The 25416-nt window shown below is 48.6% G+C and overlaps 1 protein-coding gene across 1 annotated transcript in view; it reads left to right on the top strand.

The window, feature by feature from the left end:
* Positions 1 to 23117, top strand: part of slco4a1 (solute carrier organic anion transporter family, member 4A1) — a 36439-nt gene extending 13322 nt beyond the window's left edge. Inside the window, exons 5-11 of the mRNA XM_072434273.1 lie at positions 5048 to 5202; positions 8886 to 9141; positions 10495 to 10645; positions 14605 to 14774; positions 16433 to 16497; positions 16852 to 17000; positions 22761 to 23117. Of these exons, the coding sequence (XP_072290374.1) occupies positions 5048 to 5202; positions 8886 to 9141; positions 10495 to 10645; positions 14605 to 14774; positions 16433 to 16497; positions 16852 to 17000; positions 22761 to 22925 (1111 nt within the window). The 3' untranslated portion in view covers positions 22926 to 23117. The remainder of the gene's footprint in view (positions 1 to 5047; positions 5203 to 8885; positions 9142 to 10494; positions 10646 to 14604; positions 14775 to 16432; positions 16498 to 16851; positions 17001 to 22760) is intronic.
* Positions 23118 to 25416: the final 2299 nt, after the last annotated feature.

A 25416-nucleotide genomic window follows, 5' to 3' on the forward strand; every position in this document is an offset into this window, starting at 1 on the left:
GTGAGAGAGAGAGAGGGTTCAGGACCAGGTCTGGAGCCGCTGTGTGAGAGAGAGAGGGTTCAGGACCAGGTCTGGAGCCGCTGTGAGAGAGAGAGAGGGTTCAGGACCAGGTCTGGAGCCGCTGTGAGAGAGAGAGAGGGTTCAGGACCAGGTCTGGAGCCGCTGTGAGAGAGAGAGAGGGTTCAGGACCAGGTCTGGAGCCGCTGTGAGAGAGAGAGAGGGTTCAGGACCAGGTCTGGAGCCGCTGTGTGAGAGAGAGAGGGTTCAGGACCAGGTCTGGAGCCGCTGTGAGAGAGAGAGGGTTCAGGACCAGGTCTGGAGCCGCTGTGAGAGAGAGAGGGTTCAGGACCAGGTCCTGAATGCCATGTTTTTATTTTTCTTTGCAGGTAAACTAATTATCCAGAAAATAATGTAATATTTCTTGTTTGTTTCTTGATATTTTGGTGTAGAAGAATGAAAATAATGATTGTGTTTAGTCTTACTCCAACAACATTCATTTTGTCTTAAGACAAACTGTGAGCCATCTTTAGAATGGCCTTAGTAATGTGTCACTCATCAGTTAATGTTACTTCTTTGGGTGTGGTCAGCCTGACAGACTCATTATATCTATTATATCTCTGCTCTCACGCAAAAATGTCATATTTCCCCTGGTGAACTCTTAATATAGACGGAAGTCCGAAGGCTTTGACCCAAAAGACCTGACTGAGCTCGGCGGACATCATCCCAGAATGACTTTTTGTTATCAATAGGAAAATTCTCATCTAGAGATATGACATTGTCACAATCTAGAATATGAAAACCTCCAACAGGTTTTTTTTTGGCATTCAACCTGGATTTTTTTGTCTAAGTCCCTAAATCCCGTCATTATTGATATTGGCTTCAGTGTCTGTCTTGTTTTACTAAATGAATGACTTCAAATGTGTACATTATTGTATTTTATTGCCATGCGCGCCATCCACCTGTCCAGGGACTGCAGTTGAAAACATGCAGTTTTGTCATAACAAGCATCATTTCTTTATTGTGTAAGTCAATGATTTATGTCCATTTTCTCTGATAAAAAACAAAACAAACTAAACTAAACTTTTGAATGAAAAACCTGACATTCCACCATTAGTCAGTTCCTCCAACAGTAGCTTTACTCCTCCACCTTTGCATTTCTGTGTTGAGTTTCCTCCATCAATTGAAAACATGCACCATAGGTCAAATCCTTCAGCTGCTGACCAAGACAAAGACCCTGGAGCCCCTGGAGCCCTTCTAAGATCTGGAGATGGGTCCAGCTAAAGTCCTGGCCAAGGGTAGACTAAGATCTGGAGCTCTCGTAGGTTTCTTAAGGCTCAGATGAAAAGAAATCATTCACCTCCAGTCACAGTTCAAATGCCTCTCTTTGGGACCCGCTGTTGCCTGCTGAGGGCCTCACATACTCATCTGAGGGCCTCACAGACTCATCTGAGGGCCTCACAGACTCCTCTGAGGGCCTCACATACACATCTGAGGGCCTCACATACACATCTGAGGGCCTCACAGACTCATCTGAGGGCCTCACAGACTCATCTGAGGGCCTCACAGACTCATCTGAGGGCCTCACATACACATCTGAGGGCCTCACAGACTCCTCTGAGGGCCTCACATACACATCTGAGGGCCTCACATACACATCTGAGGGCCTCACAGACTCATCTGAGGGCCTCACAGACTCCTCTGAGGGCCTCACAGACTCATCTGAGGGCCTCACATACTCATCTGAGGGCCTCACAGACTCATCTGAGGGCCTCACAGACTCCTCTGAGGGCCTCACATACACATCTGAGGGCCTCACATACACATCTGAGGGCCTCACAGACTCATCTGAGGGCCTCACAGACTCCTCTGAGGGCCTCACAGACTCATCTGAGGGCCTCACATACTCATCTGAGGGCCTCACAGACTCATCTGAGGGCCTCACAGACTCCTCTGAGGGCCTCACATACACATCTGAGGGCCTCACAGACTCATCTGAGGGCCTCACATACACATATGAGGGCCTCACAGACTCATCTGAGGGCCTCACAGACTCCTCTGAGGGCCTCACATACACATCTGAGGGCCTCACATACACATCTGAGGGCCTCACAGACTCATCTGAGGGCCTCACAGACTCCTCTGAGGGCCTCACATACTCATCTGAGGGCCTCACATACACATCTGAGGGCCTCACAGACTCATCTGAGGGCCTCACATACACATCTGAGGGCCTCACAGACTCATCTGAGGGCCTCACAGACTCTTCTGAGGGCCTCACATACACCTCTGAGGGCCTCACAGACTCCTCTGAGGGCCTCACAGACTCCTGAGGGCCTCACATACACATCTGAGGGCCTCACATACTCATCTGAGGGCCTCACATACTCATCTGAGGGCCTCACAGACTCATCTGAGGGCCTCACAGACTCCTCTGAGGGCCTCACAGACTCATCTGAGGGCCTCACAGACTCATCTGAGGGCCTCACATACACATCTGAGGGCCTCACAGACTCATCTGAGGGCCTCACAGACTCATCTGAGGGCCTCACAGACCCATCTGAGGGCCTCACATACACATCTGAGGGCCTCACAGACTCCTCTGAGGGCCTCACATACACATCTGAGGGCCTCACAGACTCATCTGAGGGCCTCACAGACTCCTCTGAGGGCCTAACAGACTCATCTGAGGGCCTCACAGACTCCTCTGAGGGCCTCACATACACATCTGAGGGCCTCACAGACTCATCTGAGGGCCTCACATACACATATGAGGGCCTCACAGACTCATCTGAGGGCCTCACATACACATCTGAGGGCCTCACAGACTCCTCTGAGGGCCTCACATACACATCTGAGGGCCTCATATACACATCTGAGGGCCTCACAGACTCATCTGAGGGCCTCACAGACTCCTCTGAGGGCCTCACATACACATCTGAGGGCCTCACATACTCATCTGAGGGCCTCACATACACATCTGAGGGCCTCACAGACTCATCTGAGGGCCTCACATACTCATCTGAGGGCCTCACAGACTCATCTGAGGGCCTCACATACACATCTGAGGGCCTCACAGACTCATCTGAGGGCCTCACAGACTCCTCTGAGGGCCTCACATACACCTCTGAGGGCCTCACAGACTCCTCTGAGGGCCTCACATACACATCTGAGGGCCTCACAGACTCATCTGAGGGCCTCACAGACTCATCTGAGGGCCTCACAGACTCCTCTGAGGGCCTCACAGACTCCTCTGAGGGCCTCACAGACTCATCTGAGGGCCTCACATACTCATCTGAGGGCCTCACAGACTCATCTGAGGGCCTCACAGACTCCTCTGAGGGCCTCACATACACATCTGAGGGCCTCACAGACTCATCTGAGGGCCTCACATACACATATGAGGGCCTCACAGACTCAGCTGAGGGCCTCACAGACTCATCTGAGGGCCTCACAGACTCCTCTGAGGGCCTCACATACACATCTGAGGGCCTCACATACACATCTGAGGGCCTCACAGACTCATCTGAGGGCCTCACAGACTCCTCTGAGGGCCTCACATACACATCTGAGGGCCTCACATACTCATCTGAGGGCCTCACACACACATCTGAGGGCCTCACAGACTCATCTGAGGGCCTCACATACACATCTGAGGGCCTCACAGACTCATCTGAGGGCTTCACAGACTCCTCTGAGGGCCTCACAGACTCCTCTGAGGGCCTCACATACACCTCTGAGGGCCTCACAGACTCCTCTGAGGGCCTCACAGACTCCTCTGAGGGCCTCACATACACATCTGAGGGCCTCACATACTCATCTGAGGGCCTCACAGACTCATCTGAGGGCCTCACATACACATCTGAGGGCCTTACAGACTCATCTGAGGGCCTCACAGACTCATCTGAGGGCCTCACAGACTCATCTGAGGGCCTCACATACTCATCTGAGGGCCTCACAGACTCATCTGAGGGCCTCACATACACATCTGAGGGCCTCACATACACATCTGAGGGCCTCACAGACTCCTCTGAGGGCCTCACATACTCATCTGAGGGCCTCACAGACTCATCTAAGGGCCTCACATACACATCTGAGGGCCTCACAGACTCCTCTGAGGGCCTCACATACACCTCTGAGGGCCTCACAGACTCCTCTGAGGGCCTCACAGACTCCTCTGAGGGCCTCACAGACTCATCTGAGGGCCTCACAGACTCATCTGAGGGCCTCACATACACATCTGAGGGCCTCACAGACTCATCTGAGGGCCTCAGACTCATCTGAGGGCCTCAGACTCATCTGAGGGCCTCACATACACATCTGAGGGCCTCACAGACTCATCTGAGGGCCTCACAGACTCATCTGAGGGCCTCACATACTCATCTGAGGGCCTCACATACACATCTGAGGGCCTCACAGACTCATCTGAGGGCCTCAGACTCATCTGAGGGCCTCACATACACATCTGAGGGCCTCACAGACTCATCTGAGGGCCTCACATACACATCTGAGGGCCTCACAGACTCATCTGAGGGCCTCACAGACTCATCTGAGGGCCTCACATACACATCTGAGGGCCTCACATACACATCTGAGGGCCTCACAGACTCATCTGAGGGCCTCACAGACTCATCTGAGGGCCTCACATACTCATCTAAGGGCCTCACATACACATCTGAGGGCCTCACAGACTCCTCTGAGGGCCTCACATACACCTCTGAGGGCCTCACAGACTCCTCTGAGGGCCTCACATACTCATCTGAGGGCCTCACAGACTCCTCTGAGGGCCTCACAGACTCATCTGAGGGCCTCACATACTCATCTGAGGGCCTCACATACACATCTGAGGGCCTCACAGACTCATCTGAGGGCCTCAGACTCATCTGAGGGCCTCACATACACATCTGAGGGCCTCACAGACTCATCTGAGGGCCTCACAGACTCATCTGAGGGCCTCACATACTCATCTGAGGGCCTCACATACACATCTGAGGGCCTCACATACTCATCTGAGGGCCTCACATACACATATGATATCATTTGTATGCAGATGTGTGCTGCTGCTGCTGAGGAACCCCACTTTCCTGTTCCTGTGTCTCGCCGGAGCCTCGGATGCAAACCTCATCGCCGCCATGTCCACGTTTGGCCCGAAGATCCTGGAGTCGCAGTTCAGCCTCAGTGCGTCCAAAGCAGCCGCCATTTTTGGTACTTCTCTTCATTGTTTAAGATGAAATCACAACATTTTAAAGTCCAGTTTCATTAGATATAATGAGCTATTTTTATGGGTTAGTATATTTTTTGCCGCGGCTGGTGGTACATGCCCATTACCCCAATCACTCTCTCACTGAAAAGTCATATTTCCTTCTTAAAGATGTATAATAGGAATTTATTTGTATTTGCTTCTGTAACCTCAATGTTTGCCGCTCAGAAACACAACTATGTGAGCTCTTTGCACCTCTGCACATCTGCAGAGCACACACACATGCACACGCCTGCTCAACACGCCTGCTCAACACGCCTGCTCAACACGCCTGCTCAACACGCCTGCTCAACACGCCTGCTCAACACGCCTGCTCAACACGCCTGCTCAACACGCCTGCTCAACACGCCTGCTCAACACGCCTGCTCATCCCTGTCATATCTTAACCCTGTCTTATCTGCACTTCATCTTGTACAAACTAGTGGTTGTCGGGCTCAGATGCTGGAGCGACCGTTGTCGTGGTTGCCGTGTGCGCTCTTATCTCTCATCTTCCATTGTCTCAAATAACAGATCTGAAAGATAAGATAAGATTAACCTTTATTTGTCCCACAATGGGGAAATTCTAGTGTTGCAACACAAAGTAGGTACAGAAGTAATAATAAAGAACAGATAAAGAACAAAAGACTTTAAAAAACCCTCTTAATAGAAAAGCTCTGATAAAAAACCTCCTAAACTATATTAATAAAAAGTAAAACACAATAATAACAATGGTAACACTCTTATTACACCGGTTATGACATAATGCACATCTGAAGCGGTTGTAAAGTGGGTGTGGTCTGGTGCTGGGGCAGGTGTTGGCTCCTGCAGGGTCATTTTATGTCCTTATATAAGGTTTCATCTGAGTGTCATCTGCATAGCTGATGAAGTTAATGCCATGTGACCTGATCATGTGACATAACGGCAGCATATGAAGAGTAAACAGAACTGGACCCAGTACTGACCCCTGTGGCACCCCTAAGTTACTTTAATTCAATTCAATTTATTTTTGTAAGGCCCAAAATCACAACAACGGTTGCCTCTGAGGGCCTTTAGAACAAGGGGAGGAGCTCTGGTTTACATGAAAAAATTGGTCCCAGCTGAGGGCGGGGCCTCTGAGGGTGGGGCCTCTGAGGGTGGGGCCTCTGAAACGATGGTCAATGGTGTCAAACGCTGAGGTCAGAACCAGTCCCTTAGTGCGCTGTGCCGGGGCAAGCATGTGAAGACGCGCCCTTTACCTGTCGGCGCCGCGCCCAATCCTTTTGTCGCAAATACACAAAATAAATTATGCACAAAAAAAATGATGTAAACGTGATTGCATATTGTCTTAAGTCCTTTAGTCCAGCTCTGCTCACCTCTCTCATGGTCCTGTAGGGTGCTTAGTCCAGCTCTGCTCACCTCTCTCATGGTCCTGTAGGGTGCTTAGTCCAGCTCTGCTCACCTCTCTCATGGTCCCGTAGGGTGCTTAGTCCAGCTCTGCTCACCTCTCTCATGGTCCTGTAGGGTGCTTAGTCCAGCTCTGCTCACCTCTCTCATGGTCCCGTAGGGTGCTTAGTCCAGCTCTGCTCACCTCTCTCATGGTCCCGTAGGGTGCTTAGTCCAGCTCTGCTCACCTCTCTCATGGTCCCGTAGGGTGCTTAGTCCAGCTCTGCTCACCTCTCTCATGGTCCTGTAGGGTGCTTAGTCCAGCTCTGCTCACCTCTCTCATGGTCCCGTAGGGTGCTTAGTCCAGCTCTGCTCACCTCTCTCATGGTCCCGTAGGGTGCTTAGTCCAGCTCTGCTCACCTCTCTCATGGTCCCTTAGGGTGCTTAGTCCAGCTCTGCTCACCTCTCTCATGGTCCCTTAGGGTGCTTTGTCCAGCTCTGCTCACCTCTCTCATGGTCCCGTAGGGTGCTTAGTCCAGCTCTGCTCACCTCTCTCATGGTCCTGTAGGGTGCTTAGTCCAGCTCTGCTCACCTCTCTCATGGTCCCGTAGGGTGCTTAGTCCAGCTCTGCTCACCTCTCTCACGGTCCCGTAGGGTGCTTAGTCCAGCTCTGCTCACCTCTCTCATGGTCCCGTAGGGTGCTTAGTCCAGCTCTGCTCACCTCTCTCACGGTCCCGTAGGGTGCTTAGTCCAGCTCTGCTCACCTCTCTCACGGTCCCGTAGGGTGCTTAGTCCAGCTCTGCTCACCTCTCTCATGGTCCTGTAGGGTGCTTAGTCCAGCTCTGCTCACCCCTCTCATGGTCCTGTAGGGTGCTTAGTCCAGCTCTGCTCACCTCTCTCATGGTCCCGTAGGGTGCTTAGTCCAGCTCTGCTCACCTCTCTCATGGTCCCGTAGGGTGCTTAGTCCAGCTCTGCTCACCTCTCTCACGGTCCCGTAGGGTGCTTAGTCCAGCTCTGCTCACCTCTCTCACGGTCCCATAGGGTGCTTAGTCCAGCTCTGCTCACCTCTCTCATGGTCCTGTAGGGTGCTTAGTCCAGCTCTGCTCACCTCTCTCATGGTCCTGTAGGGTGCTTAGTCCAGCTCTGTTCACCTCTCTCATGGTCCTGTAGGGTGCTTAGTCCAGCTCTGCTCACCTCTCTCATGGTCCCGTAGGGTGCTTAGTCCAGCTCTGCTCACCTCTCTCATGGTCCCGTAGGGTGCTTAGTCCAGCTCTGCTCACCTCTCTCATGGTCCTGTAGGGTGCTTAGTCCAGCTCTGCTCACCTCTCTCATGGTCCCGTAGGGTGCTTAGTCCAGCTCTGCTCACCTCTCTCATGGTCCCGTAGGGTGCTTAGTCCAGCTCTGCTCACCTCTCTCATGGTCCCGTAGGGTGCTTAGTCCAGCTCTGCTCACCTCTCTCATGGTCCCGTAGGGTGCTTAGTCCAGCTCTGCTCACCTCTCTCATGGTCCCGTAGGGTGCTTAGTCCAGCTCTGTTCACCTCTCTCATGGTCCTGTAGGGTGCTTAGTCCAGCTCTGCTCACCTCTCTCATGGTCCCGTAGGGTGCTTAGTCCAGCTCTGCTCACCTCTCTCATGGTCCTGTAGGGTGCTTAGTCCAGCTCTGCTCACCTCTCTCATGGTCCTGTAGGGTGCTTAGTCCAGCTCTGCTCACCTCTCTCATGGTCCTGTAGGGTGCTTAGTCCAGCTCTGCTCACTTTCTCATGGTCCCGTAGGGTGCTTAGTCCAGCTCTGCTCACCTCTCTCATGGTCCTGTATGGTGCTTAGTCCAGCTCTGCTCACCTCTCTCATGGTCCTGTAGGGTGCTTAGTCCAGCTCTGCTCACCTCTCTCATGGTCCTGTAGGGTGCTTAGTCCAGCTCTGCTCACCTCTCTCATGGTCCCGTAGGGTGCTTAGTCCAGCTCTGCTCACCTCTCTCATGGTCCTGTAGGGTGCTTAGTCCAGCTCTGCTCACCTCTCTCATGGTCCTGTAGGGTGCTTAGTCCAGCTCTGCTCACCTCTCTCATGGTCCTGTAGGGTGCTTAGTCCAGCTCTGCTCACCTCTCTCATGGTCCTGTAGGGTGCTTAGTCCAGCTCTGCTCACCTCTCTCACTGTCCCGTAGGGTGCTTAGTCCAGCTCTGCTCACCTCTCTCATGGTCCCGTAGGGTGCTTAGTCCAGCTCTGCTCATCTCTCTCATGCTCCCGTAGGGTGCTTAGTCCAGCTCTGCTCATCTCTCTCATGCTCCCGTAGGGTGCTTAGTGGTCCCAGCGGGAGGCGGCGGCACGTTCCTGGGCGGTTACATCGTTCAGAGGTGGGACCTTCGCTGTCGTGGGATCATCCGATTCTGCTCCGTGTGCTGTTCTCTCAGTCTGATCTGTGCCTTCGTCTTCTTCGTCCATTGTCCCGACGTGTCCATGTCTGGAGTCACGGCTCCGTACGAGGCTCTTCAGACGGAGACGTCCTGGAGCGTCTTCACCTCCAGCGGCTCTGACCCGTCACACAACAGGTCAGACTTTGACTTGACATTTTATAATCAGATGCAGACAGCAAACAACAGTCTGATTTGTTATGTTTGAGGGAAAAATTCATCATCATGTCCTCATGTCCTCATGTCCTCAGTGTTTAACCCTTTGTGTTGTCCTCCTCATATCCTCAGTGTTTAACCCTTTGTGTTGTCCTCCTCATGTCCTCAGTGTTTAACCCTTTGTGTTGTCCTCATGTCCTCAGCTCAGTGTTTAACCCTTTGTGTTGTCCTCCTCATGTCCTCAGCTCAGTGTTTAAAACCCTTTGTGTTGTCCTCCTCATGTCCTCAGCTCAGTGTTTAACCCTTTGTGTTGTCCTCCTCATGTCCTCAGCTCAGTGTTTAACCATTTGTGTTGTCCTCCTCATGTCCTCAGCTCAGTGTTTAACCCTTTGTGTTGTCCTCATGTCCTCAGCTCAGTGTTTAACCCTTTGTGTTGTCCTCCTCATGTCCTCAGCTCAGTGTTTAACCCTTTGTGTTGTCCTCCTCATGTCCTCAGCTCAGTGTTTAAAACCCTTTGTGTTGTCCTCTTCATGCCCTCAGCTCAGTGTTTAACCCTTTGTGTTGTCTTCCTCATGTCCTCAGCTCAGTGTTTAACCCTTTGTGTTGTCCTCCTCATGTCCACAGCTCAGTGTGTAACCCCTTGTGTTGTCCTCATGTCCTCAGCTCAGTGTTTAACCCTTTGTGTTGTCCTCCTCATGTCCTCAGCTCAGTGTTTAACCCTTTGTGTTGTCCTCCTCATGTCCACAGCTCAGTTTTTAACCCTTTGTGTTGTCCTCCTCATGTCCTCAGCTCAGTGTGTAACCCTTTGTGTTGTCCTCCTCATGTCCTCAGCTCAGTGTTTAACCCTTTGTGTTGTCCTCCTCATGTCCTCAGCTCAGTGTTTAACCCTTTGTGTTGTCCTCCTCATGTCCTCAGCTCAGTGTTTAACCCTTTGTGTTGTCCTCCTCATGTCCTCAGCTCAGTGTTTAACCCTTTGTGTTGTCCTCCTCATGTCCTCAGCTCAGTGTTTAACCCTTTGTGTTGTCCTCCTCATGTCCTCAGCTCAGTGTTTAACCCTTTGTGTTGTCCTCCTCATGTCCTCAGCTCAGTGTTTAACCCTTTGTGTTGTCCTCCTCATGTCCTCAGCTCAGTGTTTAACCCTTTGTGTTGTCCTCCTCATGTCCTCAGCTCAGTGTTTAACCCTTTGTGTTGTCCTCCTCATGTCCTCAGCTCAGTGTTTAACCCTTTGTGTTGTCCTCCTCATGTCCTCAGCTCAGTGTTTAACCCTTTGTGTTGTCCTCCTCATGTCCTCAGCTCAGTGTTTAACCCTTTGTGTTGTCCTCTTCATGTCCACAGCTCGTCTCTTGTTGGACTCACAGCTCAGTGTAACTCTAACTGCAGCTGTGACAAACAGCTCTTCAGCCCGGTGTGTGGAGCAGACCATGTCATGTACTTCTCTCCCTGCTTCGCTGGCTGTTCCGCCATCAACATCACACCCACAGGACAGGTATTTACAGCGCACTGTATTTACATTTAAAGGTGCTAAACCTATGGCCACGTTTGGCCACGTCAGGCCAGCTCTGCTACTGAAAACCTGACGTCACCAAAACATCATGTTTTCTTCATTTAGCCTTAATGTGGACTTGGCTGAGTCTTGGTTTTGTCCCAGTTTTGGTGTGGTCAAGTGTGAATGCAGCATTACTGTGAGTGGACTGGTCAGGGGCTTGTGCACTCGGCATAGACCTCCCTCTGCGCCATCTATGGTGTTCATAAAACTTCCACTAGGGGCAGGATTTTGCTTATCTCTGCACAAACTGAAACCCTCCTTCCTGTAAGTTCTGCACAAAGTCTGGAGACACAGGGAAAAGACCACACTCAATCAATCAATCAATCAATCAATCAATCAACCTATTTATAGAGCCCTTTTCAACACTCAAAGTGACAAAAGTGCTGGGGCAAAGGGCAAAACAAAACATAACCCTATGTAAAAACAAACTGTACAAAATAAAGTGTCATTACATTACAGAGTGTTAAAAGTCAGTCTGAATAAATAAGTTTTATGCCTTGATTTAAAAAGGCTCATGTTAAAGCCCTTGTGTGTTTGGGGTGGACACAAGCGGGTCAGTGTTACAGTAGCTCAGCCAGAAAAGGAGGTGCCAGAACATTTAGAGCTTTAAAAAAAAAAGAAAACATTTTATTCTAAAGAAACTTGAAGCCAATGGAGAGCAGACAGAAGCGGGTGATGTGCTGATGCTGGTGTTGGTTCGAAAAGGCGCCGCAGCGTTCTGTACGAGCTGAAGGCGGCTGAGAGCGACTGGGACACGCCCACATAAAGTGCGTTGCAATAGTCTATTCTTGAGCTGATGAAAGCATGAACAGACATTTCAAGGTCGGTGCCATTTCAAAAGACTTTACTTTAGCTAAAAGACGTAATTGATCAAAACTTGTTTGTAAATGTCATGTTTAGCAAATTTTGATCCAATATGGCCGACATCTGGTTGCGTCTATGGCGTTTGCATGAAAATATTTGTACATAATATTTCTACATCCTGACCAACCACAAAGATCTGGAGATGGGTCCCTGACCACTGCTCCTAACAGGTTCCACAGCGGCTTTAAAAGATGGGTAGAACGCAGAGGAAAATGTCCCCATGGGGACATTTGTCCCCATGGGGACAATAAAGTGCACCTCAAGGCCATAAGATGTAAATGCTCCTGTCGTATTGTTACAGTCGTGTGGTTTCACCCTGTGTTTGTCGTATTGTTACAGTCGTGTGGTTTCACCCTGTGTTTGTCGTATTGTTACAGTCGTGTGGTTTCACCCTGTGTTTGTCGTATTGTTACAGTCGTGTGGTTTCACCCTGTGTTTGTCGTATTGTTACAGTCGTGTGGTTTCACTCTGTGTTTATCGTATTGTTACAGCCGTGTGGTTTCACCCTGTGTTTGTCGTATTGTTACAGCCGTGTGGTTTCACCCTGTGTTTGTCGTATTGTTACAGTAGTGTGGTTTCACCCTGTGTTTGTCGTATTGTTACAGTCGTGTGGTTTCACTCTGTGTTTGTCGTATTGTTACAGTCGTGTGGTTTCACCCTGTGTTTGTCGTATTGTTACAGTCGTGTGGTTTCACCCTGTGTTTGTCGTATTGTTACAGTCTTGTGGTTTCACCCTGTGTTTGTCGTATTGTTACAGTCGTGTGGTTTCACCCTGTGTTTGTCGTATTGTTACAGTCGTGTGGTTTCACCCTGTGTTTGTCGTATTGTTACAGTCGTGTGGTTTCACCCTGTGTTTGTCGTATTGTTACAGTCTTGTGGTTTCACCCTGTGTTTGTCGTATTGTTACAGTCGTGTGGTTTCACCCTGTGTTTGTCGTATTGTTACAGTCTTGTGGTTTCACCCTGTGTTTGTCGTATTGTTACAGTCGTGTGGTTTCACCCTGTGTTTGTCGTATTGTTACAGTCGTGTGGTTTCACCCTGTGTTTGTCGTATTGTTACAGTCTTGTGGTTTCACCCTGTGTTTGTCGTATTGTTACAATCGTGTGGTTTCACGCTGTGTTTGTCGTATTGTTACAGTCGTGTGGTTTCACCCTGTGTTTGTCGTATTGTTACAGTCGTGTGGTTTCACCCTGTGTTTGTCGTATTGTTACAGTCGTGTTGTTTCACCCTGTGTTTGTCGTATTGTTACAGTCTTGTGGTTTCACCCTGTGTTTGTCGTATTGTTACAGTCGTGTGGTTTCACCCTGTGTTTGTCGTATTGTTACAGTCGTGTGGTTTCACCCTGTGTTTGTCGTATTGTTACAGTCTTGTGGTTTCACCCTGTGTTTGTCGTATTGTTACAGTCGTGTGGTTTCACCCTGTGTTTGTCGTATTGTTACAGTCGTGTGGTTTCACCCTGTGTTTGTCGTATCGTTACAGTCGTGTGGTTTCACCCTGTGTTTGTCGTATTGTTACAGTCGTGTGGTTTCACCCTGTGTTTGTCGTATTGTTACAGTCGTGTGGTTTCACCCTGTGTTTGTCGTATTGTTACAGTCTTGTGGTTTCACCCTGTGTTTGTCGTATTGTTACAGTCGTGTGGTTTCACCCTGTGTTTGTCGTATTGTTACAGTCGTGTGGTTTCACCCTGTGTTTGTCGTATTGTTACAGTCGTGTGGTTTCACCCTGTGTTTGTCGTATTGTTACAGTCGTGTGGTTTCACCCTGTGTTTGTCGTATTGTTACAGTCGTGTGGTTTCACCCTTTGTTTGTCGTATTGTTACAGTCGTGTGGTTTCACCCTGTGTTTGTCGTATTGTTACAGTCGTGTGGTTTCACCCTGTGTTTGTCGTATTGTTACAGTCGTGTGGTTTCACCCTGTGTTTGTCGTATTGTTACAGTCGTGTGGTTTCACCCTGTGTTTGTCGTATTGTTAAAGTCGTGTGGTTTCACCCTGTGTTTGTCGTATTGTTACAGTCGTGTGGTTTCACCCTGTGTTTGTCGTATTGTTACAGTCGTGTGGTTTCACCCTGTGTTTGTCGTATTGTTACAGTCGTGTGGTTTCACCCTGTGTTTGTCGTATTGTTACAGTCGTGTGGTTTCACCCTGTGTTTGTCGTATTGTTACAGTCGTGTGGTTTCACCCTGTGTTTGTCGTATTGTTACAGTCGTGTGGTTTCACCCTGTGTTTGTCGTATTGTTACAGTCGTTTGGTTTCACCCTGTGTTTGTCGTATTGTTACAGTCGTGTGGTTTCACCCTGTGTTTGTCGTATTGTTACAGTCTTGTGGTTTCACCCTGTGTTTGTCGTATTGTTACAGTTGTGTGGTTTCACCCTGTGTTTGTCGTATTGTTACAGTCGTGTGGTTTCACCCTGTGTTTGTCGTATTGTTACAGTCGTGTGGTTTCACCCTGTGTTTGTCATATTGTTACAGTCGTGTGGTTTCACCCTGTGTGTGTCGTATTGTTACAGTCGTTTGGTTTCACCCTGTGTGTGTCGTATCGTTACAGTCGTGTGGTTTCACCCTGTGTTTGTCGTATTGTTACAGTCGTGTGGTTTCACCCTGTGTTTGTCGTATTGTTACAGTCTTGTGGTTTCACCCTGTGTTTGTCGTATTGTTACAGTCTTGTGGTTTCACCCTGTGTTTGTCGTATTGTTACAGTCGTGTGGTTTCACCCTGTGTTTGTCTTATTGTTACAGTCGTGTGGTTTCACCCTGTGTTTGTTGTATTGTTACAGTCGTGTGGTTTCACCCTGTGTGTGTCGTATCGTTACAGTCGTGTGGTTTCACCATGTGTTTGTCGTATCGTTACAGTCGTGTGGTTTCACCCTGTGTTTGTTGTATTGTTACAGTCGTGTGGTTTCACCCTGTGTTTGTCGTATTGTTACAGTCGTGTGGTTTCACCCTGTGTTTGTCTTATTGTTACAGTCGTGTGGTTTCACCCTGTGTTTGTCGTATTGTTACAGTCGTGTGGTTTCACCCTGTGTTTTTGTGTTTCGCAGGTTTACAGCGGCTGCTCGTGCATAGCGGCTAACGGCTCACGTGGTCAGTTAGCGTTAGCGGGGAAGTGCAGCAGTGCTTGTCCTTATATGCCTCTCTTCCTCGCTGTCTTCTTCCTCTGCATCCTCTTCACCTTCCTCACTAGTATTCCCGCCATCACCGCCACCCTCAGGTCAGTCTGCGCCATGACACCACATAAATGAGTCAAAGGTTTAGAGGTCGCTCAAAGCTCTATCAAAAACACATCCTGATTTAACACAAATAATAATGCAGTGTGAAGCATTGTTGGACTTCACAAAGTAGGTTCAAAAACGATAGGGGTTTGAGGTAACTCAGGGTTGATCACTCCTAAAGGACGTTTTCTGTTTCACAGCAGTTTGGGAGGATCAGAAAACTCTATGATGTTTAAGCTCAAGTTATGCCCAGAACACAAGAGTTTGTCAATTAATCCTACAAATAATCCCAAACCCGATCTGTCCTTCAGACCGGCTCTTTCTAGCCATTGGAAGGATTTTGTGATGTCAGCCACCTTGATGTTCTTATGGATCTTAATACCTTTCGTCCTGGATAGTGGCTCTCACACTCACTAGGGTCTTTACGGCTAGTGTCCAGTCTCAGGGTGCTAGTGTCCAGTCTCAGGGTGCTAGTTTACAGTCTCAGGGTGCTAGTTTACAGTCTCAGGGTGCTAGTTTACAGTCTCAGGGTGCTAGTGTCCAGTCTCAGGGTGCTAGTGTACAGTCTCAGGGTGCTAGTGTACAGTCTCAGGGTGCTAGTGTACAGTCTCAGGGTGCTAGTGTACAGTCTCAGGGTGCTAGTGTACAGTCTCAGGGTGCTAGTGTACAGTCTCAGGGTAATAGTGTACAGTCTCAGGGTAATAGTGTACAGTCTCAGGGTGCTAGTGTACAGTCTCAGGGTGCTAGTGTACAGTCTCAGGGTGCTAGTGTACAGTCTCAGGGTGCTAGTGTACAGTCTCAGGGTGCTAGTGTACAGTCTCAGGGTGCTAGTGTACAGTCTCAGGGTGCTAGTGTACAGTCTCAGGGTGCTGGACTTGGGATGGAACCCTCTGTGGTCAGGAGATTTTGTATCTTAACATCTGTGGTCTGTATCTCCTCCTTTGGCCAACTGGTTATTCCTGCAGGGTCTGATCACTGGCAGGGCGTGGCTCAGGGTCTGATCACTGGCAGGGCGTGGCTCAGGGTCTGATCACTGGCAGGGCGTGGCTCAGGGTCTGATCACTGGCAGGGCGTGGCTCAGGGTCTGATCACTGGCAGGGCGTGGCTCAGGGTCTGATCTCACTGGCAGGGCGTGGCTCAGGGTCTGATCACTGGCAGGGCGTGGCTCAGGGTCTGATCTCACTGGCAGGGCGTGGCTCAGGGTCTGATCTCACTGGCAGGGCGTGGCTCAGGGTCTGATCTCACTGGCAGGGCGTGGCTCAGGGTCTGATCACTGGCAGGGCGTGGCTCAGGGTCTGATCACTGGCAGGGCGCGGCTCTCTCATGGCTTCCTTGTTCCTCTTCGTTGCCATTTGCCTGTTGGACTCCCAGGTTCTTGTAACTGTCCTCAATGTCGGCTATTGTTCCTCTCCTCCTCTGTGTGGACCACCCTCCCTCTGCAGTACTGGCAGGTACAGGGCAGTACTGGCAGGTACAGGGCAGTACTGGCAGGTACAGGGCAGTACTGGCAGGTACAGGGCAGTACTGGCAGGTACAGGGCAGTACTGGCAGGTACAGGGCAGTACTGGCAGGTACAGGAAGGGCACAGGAGGGTAGAGGATGGTACAGAGACAGGGCAGGTCCCATGATTCCTCTCTGAACTTCACGTGTGCCGCAGGTGTGTGCCAGAAAATCACAAGTCTTTTGCTCTTGGGATCCAGTGGATTCTCGTGCGAACTCTGGGTAAGACTCTTTTCACTCCATGTTTTTTCTGAATAATCTGCTGTTAAGCTTCATCTGGAGAAAAAATCAATGCCCGGATGCAAAACAATACTACAAATGTACAGTATGTAATCCTTAATTTGTCCAGGCGACGGAAAAACCTTTCAATTGTTTTATCTGGAAGTCGAACCGGTCCAAATGTCACTGAAAATGTTCTAACAATAATGAAAATAGATTTGAACAAGTATCAAGACTGAAAATGAATCACATTTAAAGTTGGACCTTATTCTGAATGAGTTTATTTAATCTTAGTCATCCCATTAGAAGCCGCCCTGTGTCTCCTCCCTCTTCTCACTGACCCGATTTCTGTGTCAGGTGCCATCCCAGGGCCCATCATCTTTGGTTCTATGGTGGACCGCTCGTGTTTGCTGTGGCAGGACAAATGTGGAGAACGAGGCTCATGTTTCCTGTACAAGAACACGGACATGGGCCACTTCACGCTCGTCGCAGGCATCGTTTATAAGGTGATGTGGGCCAGAACACAGACATGGGCCACTTCACGCTCGTCGCAGGCATCGTTTATAAGGTGATGTGGGCCAGAACACAGACATGGGCCACTTCACGCTCGTCGCAGGCATCGTTTATAAGGTGATGTGGGCCAGAACACAGACATGGGCCACTTCACGCTCGTCGCAGGCATCGTTTATAAGGTGATGTGGGCCAGAACACAGACATGGGCCACTTCACGCTCGTCGCAGGCATCGTGTATAAGGTGATGTGGGCCAGAACACAGACATGGGCCACTTCACGCTCGTCGCAGGCATCGTTTATAAGGTGATGTGGGCCAGAACACAGACATGGGCCACTTCATGCTAATCCCTGGCATAGTTCATATTGGCCATAGGCTGCTCTCAGAAAAGGCCTAGAAAATGATTTCCGTCCCAGGTCCTGGGAAATACTTTTACTTCTATGAAATAAAATAGTTAAACTTCTTCCACCAAAAGTTCCTCAAGCCTGAACTTTGCAGTTCGTGGGTAAATCGTCTGTTGAAGTCGGGAAATGTACAAAAATATGCAAATATTAGCCTCTCATTGCATTTTTCACTCAATTTATGTCAGAAAGTGAAAGGATCACACTCTTCATTTTTGGCTCATAAACAGACAATACAACGAATATTTGATATGTGAAATATCAGGTTGATGGGCGTGGTCGTCTTGAATTAGTCATATGTTAAAAAAGCCATAATTTCAAAATTATCTCATATTGAAACAAGCTCCCCATTAGGGTTGTGTTCAAAATATCGATACGGCGATATGTCGTCACGGACTCCATATCGATACTGAGTCACAGTATTGATATTTTTTTTATTTTATTTTTTAAAGTTTTGTGGCCCGTAGGCTTTAAAGGAGGTGGAATAGTTCTTTTATTCTGCTGTTTGTGCTGCTCCTCTGGTCGAGGAGAGAAGGAGCTGGACCTGATCAGAAGCTGATCTGTGCAGAAGATGCTGCTGCAGCTGTTCAGGCCATGAAACATACAATACTTGACTAGAATGTGCTCCTTATATTTCTATTTGGATCAGTTGGATGTATCAAGTTATTAGAGCAGAAGGATTTATAAAGTGCTTTTTGGAGAAACATGACATTTCATACATTTTCTTATACAGAGTAAAAACATGACCCATTTGGTACATTTTTACGTCCCTTTTTTAAAAAATGTATCAAGATACGTATCGTAATGAGGGAATTGTATCAGAATATACAAGTATCGGGATACATATTGTATCTGTATCGGGATACGTATCGTATCGCGAGGGTCTTGGCGATACCCAGTCCTACTCACCACGAGGGTTTTTGACTCACCAATTTTTCACATACTAGATTTCAGATTCGACTTCATCGGCCCCTTAACTCATACTAATAACAACATGTAAAAATAAATTATTTCTAATAAGTTCCAAATTCTTTAATAATAAAAAATATCCCAAAGTTCAAAAATTCAATAATCTAACAGTTCATATCACGAGCTCCACAAGAGGCACGAGCAGAAAATAGTTTAATTATGCATAACCATCATACTATCAAATAAAAGCTGTATCTGGACAAATGAAATGGAGATGAAGACAGTGGGAACTTCAGGACTGAAGCCCTGAGGAAGGACATGTCCCTGTTGGACCTGTCGTTGGGCCAGACACTTTCAAAGTTCATGATACTGTCAAATGATGCAATGTGACCAAGATGATTCAGTATCTTCAGTACATGAGATGAACCTGTGAGACGTCCAACTGTCCAAGGGCCAGTGATTCTGGTGTTTGTTTATAGCATCAGAAGCACGAGAGAGGATGGCACATGGTAGTAGGAGGCCACGCCCACTGAACACCTGGTTTTTGTTTAACAGCAGAGGACAGTGTGTGGAGGAGGTCACAGCAGAGGACAGTGTGTGGAGGAGGTCACAGCAGAGGACAGTGTGTGGAGGAGGTCACAGCAAAGGACAGTCTGTGGAGGAAGTCAAAGCAGAGGACAGTGTGTGGAGGAGGTCACAGCAGAGGACAGTGTGTGGAGGAGGTCACAGCAGAGGACAGTGTGTGGAGGAGGTCACAGCAGAGGACAGTGTGTGGAGGAGGTCACAGCAAAGGACAGTCTGTGGAGGAAGTCAAAGCAGAGGACAGTGTGTGGAGGACGTCACAGCAGAGGACAGTGTGTGGAGGACGTCACAGCAGAGGACAGTGTGTGGAGGACGTCACAGCAGAGGACAGTGTTTGGAGGAGGTCACAGCAGAGGACAGTGTGTGGAGGAGGTCACAGCAGAGGACAGTGTGTGGAGGAGGTCACAGCAGAGGACAGTGTGTGGAGGAGGTCACAGCAGAGGACAGTGTGTGGAGGAGGTCACAGCAGAGGACATTGTGTGGAGGAGGTCACAGCAGAGGACAGTGTGTGGAGGACGTCACAGCAGAGGACAGTGTGTGGAGGACGTCACAGCAGAGGACAGTGTGTGGAGGACGTCACAGCAGAGGACAGTGTTTGGAGGAGGTCACAGCAGAGGACAGTGTGTGGAGGAGGTCACAGCAGAGGACAGTGTGTGGAGGAGGTCACAGCAGAGGACAGTGTGTGGAGGAGGTCACAGCAGAGGACAGTGTGTGGAGGAGGTCACAGCAGAGGACATTGTGTGGAGGAGGTCACAGCAGAGGACAGTGTGTGGAGGACGTCACAGCAGAGGACAGTGTGTGGAGGAGGTCACAGCAGAGGACAGTGTGTGGAGGAGGTCACAGCGGAGGACAGTGTCTGGAGGACGTCACAGCAGAGGACAGTGTGTGGAGGAGGTCACAGCAGAGGACAGTGTGTGGAGGAGGTCACAGCAGAGGACAGTGTGTGGAGGAGGTCACAGCAGAGGACAGTGTCTGGAGGAGGTCACAGCAGAGGACAGTGTGTGGAGGAGGTCACAGCAGAGGACAGTGTCTGGAGGACGTCACAGCAGAGGACAGTGTGTGGAGGAGGTCACAGCAGAGGACAGTGTGTGGAGGAGGTCATAGCAGAGGACAATGTGTGGAGGAGATCACAGCAGAGGACAGTGTGTGGAGGAAGTCACAGCAGAGGACAGTGTGTGGAGGAGGTCACAGCAAAGGACAGTCTGTGGAGGAAGTCAAAGCAGAGGACAGTGTGTGGAGGACGTCACAGCAGAGGACAGTGTGTGGAGGACGTCACAGCAGAGGACAGTGTGTGGAGGAGGTCACAGCAGAGGACAGTGTGTGGAGGACGTCAGAGCAGAGGACAGTGTGTGGAGGAGGTCACAGCAGAGGACAGTGTGTGGAGGAGGTCACAGCAGAGGACATTGTGTGGAGGAGGTCACAGCAGAGGACAGTGTGTGGAGGAGGTCACAGCAGAGGACAGTGTGTGGAGGAGGTCACAGCAGAGGACAGTGTGTGGAGGAGGTCACAGCAGAGGACAGTGTGTGGAGGAGGTCACAGCGGAGGACAGTGTGTGGAGGAGGTCACAGCGGAGGACAGTGTCTGGAGGACGTCACAGCAGAGGACAGTGTGTGGAGGAGGTCACAGCAGAGGACAGTGTGTGGAGGAGGTCACAGCAGAGGACAGTGTGTGGAGGAGGTCACAGCAGAGGACAGTGTCTGGAGGAGGTCACAGCAGAGGACAGTGTGTGGAGGAGGTCACAGCAGAGGACAGTGTCTGGAGGACGTCACAGCAGAGGACAGTGTGTGGAGGAGATCACAGCAGAGGACAGTTTGTGGAGGAGGTCACAGCAGAGGACAATGTGTGGAGGAGATCACAGCAGAGGACAGTGTGTGGAGGAAGTCACAGCAGAGGACAGTGTGTGGAGGAGGTCACAGCAAAGGACAGTCTGTGGAGGAAGTCAAAGCAGAGGACAGTGTGTGGAGGACGTCACAGCAGAGGACATTGTGTGGAGGACGTCACAGCAGAGGACAGTGTGTGGAGGAGGTCACAGCAGAGGACAGTGTGTGGAGGAGGTCACAGCGGAGGACAGTGTCTGGAGGACGTCACAGCAGAGGACAGTGTGTGGAGGAGGTCACAGCAGAGGACAGTATGTGGAGGACGTCACAGCAGAGGACAGTGTGTGGAGGAGGTCACAGCAGATGACAGTGTGTGGAGGAGGTCACAGCAGAGGACAGTGTGTGGAGGAGGTCACAGCAGAGGACAGTGTGTGGAGGAGGTCACAGCAGATGACAGTGTGTGGAGGAGGTCACAGCAGAGGACAGTGTGTGGAGGAGGTCACAGCAGAGGACAGTGTGTGGAGGACGTCACAGCAGAGGACAGTGTGTGGAGGAGGTCACAGCAGAGGACAGTGTGTGGAGGAGGTCACAGCAGAGGACAGTGTGTGGAGGAGGTCACAGCAGAGGACAGTGTCTGGAGGAGGTCACAGCAGAGGACAGTGTGTGGAGGAGGTCACAGCAGAGGACAGTGTGTGGAGGAGGTCACAGCAGAGGACAGTGTGTGGAGGAGGTCACAGCAGAGGACAGTGTGTGGAGGAGGTCACAGCAGAGGACAGTGTGTGGAGGAGGTCACAGCAGAGGACAGTGTCTGGAGGAGGTCACAGCAGAGGACAGTGTGTGGAGGAGGTCACAGCAGAGGACAGTGTTTGGAGCAGGTCACAGCAGAGGACAGTGTGTGGAGGAGGTCACAGCAGAGGACAGTGTGTGGAGGAGGTCACAGCAGAGGACAGTGTGTGGAGGAGGTCACAGCAGAGGACAGTGTGTGGAGGAGGTCACAGCAGAGGACAGTGTGTGGAGGACGTCACAGCAGAGGACAGTGTGTGGAGGACGTCACAGCAGAGGACAGTGTGTGGAGGAGGTCACAGCAGAGGACAGTGTGTGGAGGAGGTCACAGCAGAGGACAGTGTGTGGACGAGGTCTCTCATTGTCCAGTCCTGAAGTCACATGCTCTGGACTTAAAGGGACATTGTCTGTTCCTGAAGATCCTAAGTCACTTTCTGATGCAGAGTCTAAATCATCTAAAACAGTCCCAGTTGAAAGTGTTTCCACAAACACAAGTTCACTCTTATTCCTGCGATGCTTGGGGGGGGCGCAGTGCGATGCCTGGGGGGGGCGCAGTGCGATGCCTTGGGGGGGCGCAGTGCGATGCTTGGGGGGGCGCAGTGCGATGCCTGGGGGGGGCGCAGTGCGATGCCTAGGGGGGGGGCGCAGTGCGATTGGGTAACCCTAACCCTTTTGCTGATGATTGTGAATAATCATAAAATCGTGATATTTCTTCTCATAATAATCGTGACTAAAATTGATATTGTGACATCCCTAATAACGAAACAAACAAAAGTCACCCAAAAGCTAATAAGATGAGGAAATATGAAGAAGTGTATGTATCACTTGGCTTCACTGTGACTGAGGTGGAGACGAGGAAAGACCCCCGTCTTTTAGATTGATTCTTTCCCATGTTTTACCGTCCCTAGACGTCAACGCGCTATCTGCCTCTGCACACGTATGTTTGAGCGTATGTATCTTTCACCACAACTTTCTGGTCGACACCTCCGCCTTATGTGTGGCGCTTTTGTATCTTTAACGACGGAACCAGTCTTGTTAGTTATTCGCAAAACTAATTGTCCCTGACAAAACTCGACCAAAGCGTTCAGTGTTAAAAGTGGCTCTTCATCAGTGGGTCGGAGCGCTAGGCTCTTCCTGGTCTTTGCAGTAGGCTTAGTGCCAACTGAATATCTGACCAGCGTGTTTTCTGACACTTTAAGTATAATTAACGCCCACATCATTGTTTGGACCGATAAAACAACATTGTTTCTCTTTTCTGTGCAGATTCTGGGGACAGTTCTGTTTGTTTTGGCGAGTTTTGTTTACCGAGCGCCTCCAGAGTCGCTTCAAAGCAGCTGTGAGAGCTCGGACCCAGGGGTACCAGACCTGACGTGTAAAGCTCCTCCTCAAGATGGTGTCATTGTCAACAGACACGCCCGGGACCACTAAGAGCCACTGTGGACGAGGGCCTGGGACCCCTGAACTTGAGAGTCTTCTGTGCTGATAAAGGCTCTTGTGAAGTGGCTGTTTAGTCTCTCCTATGCACCGCTCTTGACCCTTTCATGTTGTGGAGGGCGCTGCATCTACTACACACACGTGGCTCATCCAGTGAGCACAAGGGCTAATGCCAATGATTGGTCGGTCAGATTGATTGACAGTCTAGCTCAATATCACTGTACAAAACAGTATGTTTAATGACTGTAACTTTTGGTACTCTGTAAATGTTTTCAAGTATTTTGTAAGTGTTTTGATTACAAGGTCATGATGACAAATGTGTCGTCTCTTTTGTGGGGTTCAGAGTTCAGTGGGAAAGTGAGACTTTTACACCTCAAAGATGCTCAGTTTGTGACCATCAGATGATACATGTATTTACCATCAGTGATACATGTATTTACCATCAGATGATACATGTATTTACCATCAGTGATACATGTATTTACCATCAGTGATACATGTATTTACCATCAGTGAGACATGTATTTACCATCAGATGATACATTTATTTACCATCAGATGATACATGTATTTACCATCAGTGATACATGTATTTACCATCAGATGATACATGTATTTACCATCAGTGATACATGTATTTACCATCAGTGATACATGTATTTACCATCAGTGATACATGTATTTACCATCAGATGATACATGTATTTACCATCAGATGATACATGTATTTACCATCAGTGATACATGTATTTACCATCAGATGATACATGTATTTACCATCAGATGATACATGTATTTACCATCAGTGATACATGTATTTACATCAGTGATACATGTATTTACCATCAGTTGATACATGTATTTACCATCAGTGATACATGTATTTACCATCAGATGATACATGTATTTACCATCAGTGATACATGTATTTACCATCAGATGATACATGTATTTACCATCAGATGATACATGTATTTACCATCAGTGATACATGTATTTACCATCAGTGATACATGTATTTACCATCAGATGATACATGTATTTACCATCAGATGATACATGTATTTACCATCAGTGATACATGTATTTACCATCAGTGATACATGTATTTACCATCAGTGATACATGTATTTACATCAGTGATACATGTATTTACCATCAGTGATACATGTATTTACCATCAGATGATACATGTATTTACCATCAGTGATACATGTATTTACCATCAGTGATACATGTATTTACCATCAGATGATACATGTATTTACCATCAGATGATACATGTATTTACCATCAGTGATACATGTATTTACCATCAGTGATACATGTATTTACCATCAGTGATACATGTATTTACATCAGTGATACATGTATTTACCATCAGTGATACATGTATTTACCATCAGATGATACATGTATTTACCATCAGATGATACATGTATTTACCATCAGTGATACATGTATTTACCATCAGTGATACATGTATTTACCATCAGATGATACATGTATTTACCATCAGATGATACATGTATTTACCATCGGTGATACATGTATTTACATCAGCGATACATGTATTTACCATCAGATGATACATGTATTTACTATCAGATGATACATGTATTTACCATCAGTGATACATGTATTTACCATCAGTGATACATGTATTTACCATCAGATGATACATGTATTTACCATCAGTGATACATGTATTTACCATCAGATGATACATGTATTTACCATCAGTGATACATGTATTTACCATCAGTGATACATGTATCTACCATCAGATGATACATGTATTTACCATCAGTGATACATGTATTTACCATCAGATGATACATGTATTTACCATCAGTGATACATGTATTTACCATCAGATGATACATGTATTTACCATCAGTGATACATGTATATACCATCAGATGATACATGTATTTACCATCAGTGATACATGTATTTACCATCAGATGATACATGTATTTACCATCAGATGATACATGTATTTACCATCAGTGATACATGTATTTACCATCAGATGATACATGTATTTACCATCAGATGATACATGTATTTACCATCAGATGATACATGTATTTACCATCAGTGATACATGTATTTACCATCAGATGATACATGTATTTACCATCAGTGATACATGTATTTACCATCAGATGATACATGTATTTACCATCAGTGATACATGTATTTACCATCAGTGATACATGTATTTATTATCAGTGATACATGTATTTACCATTAGATGATATTTGTATTTACCATCAGTGATACATGTATTTACCATCGGTGATAGAACCAGGTCTGAACCAGGTCTGAACCAGGACAGAACCAGGTCTGAACCAGGTCTGAACCAGGATAGAACCAGGTCTGAACCAGGACAGAACCAGGTCTGAAACAGGTCTGAACCAGGACAGACCCAGGTCCGAACCAGGTCTGAACCAGGTCAGAACCAGGTCTGAACCAGGTC

This window comes from Eucyclogobius newberryi, unplaced genomic scaffold, assembly GCF_026437365.1.
Source record: "Eucyclogobius newberryi isolate DKJ021-1_F unplaced genomic scaffold, fEucNew1.0.hap1 SCAF_61, whole genome shotgun sequence".
NCBI lineage: Eukaryota > Metazoa > Chordata > Actinopteri > Gobiiformes > Gobiidae > Eucyclogobius > Eucyclogobius newberryi.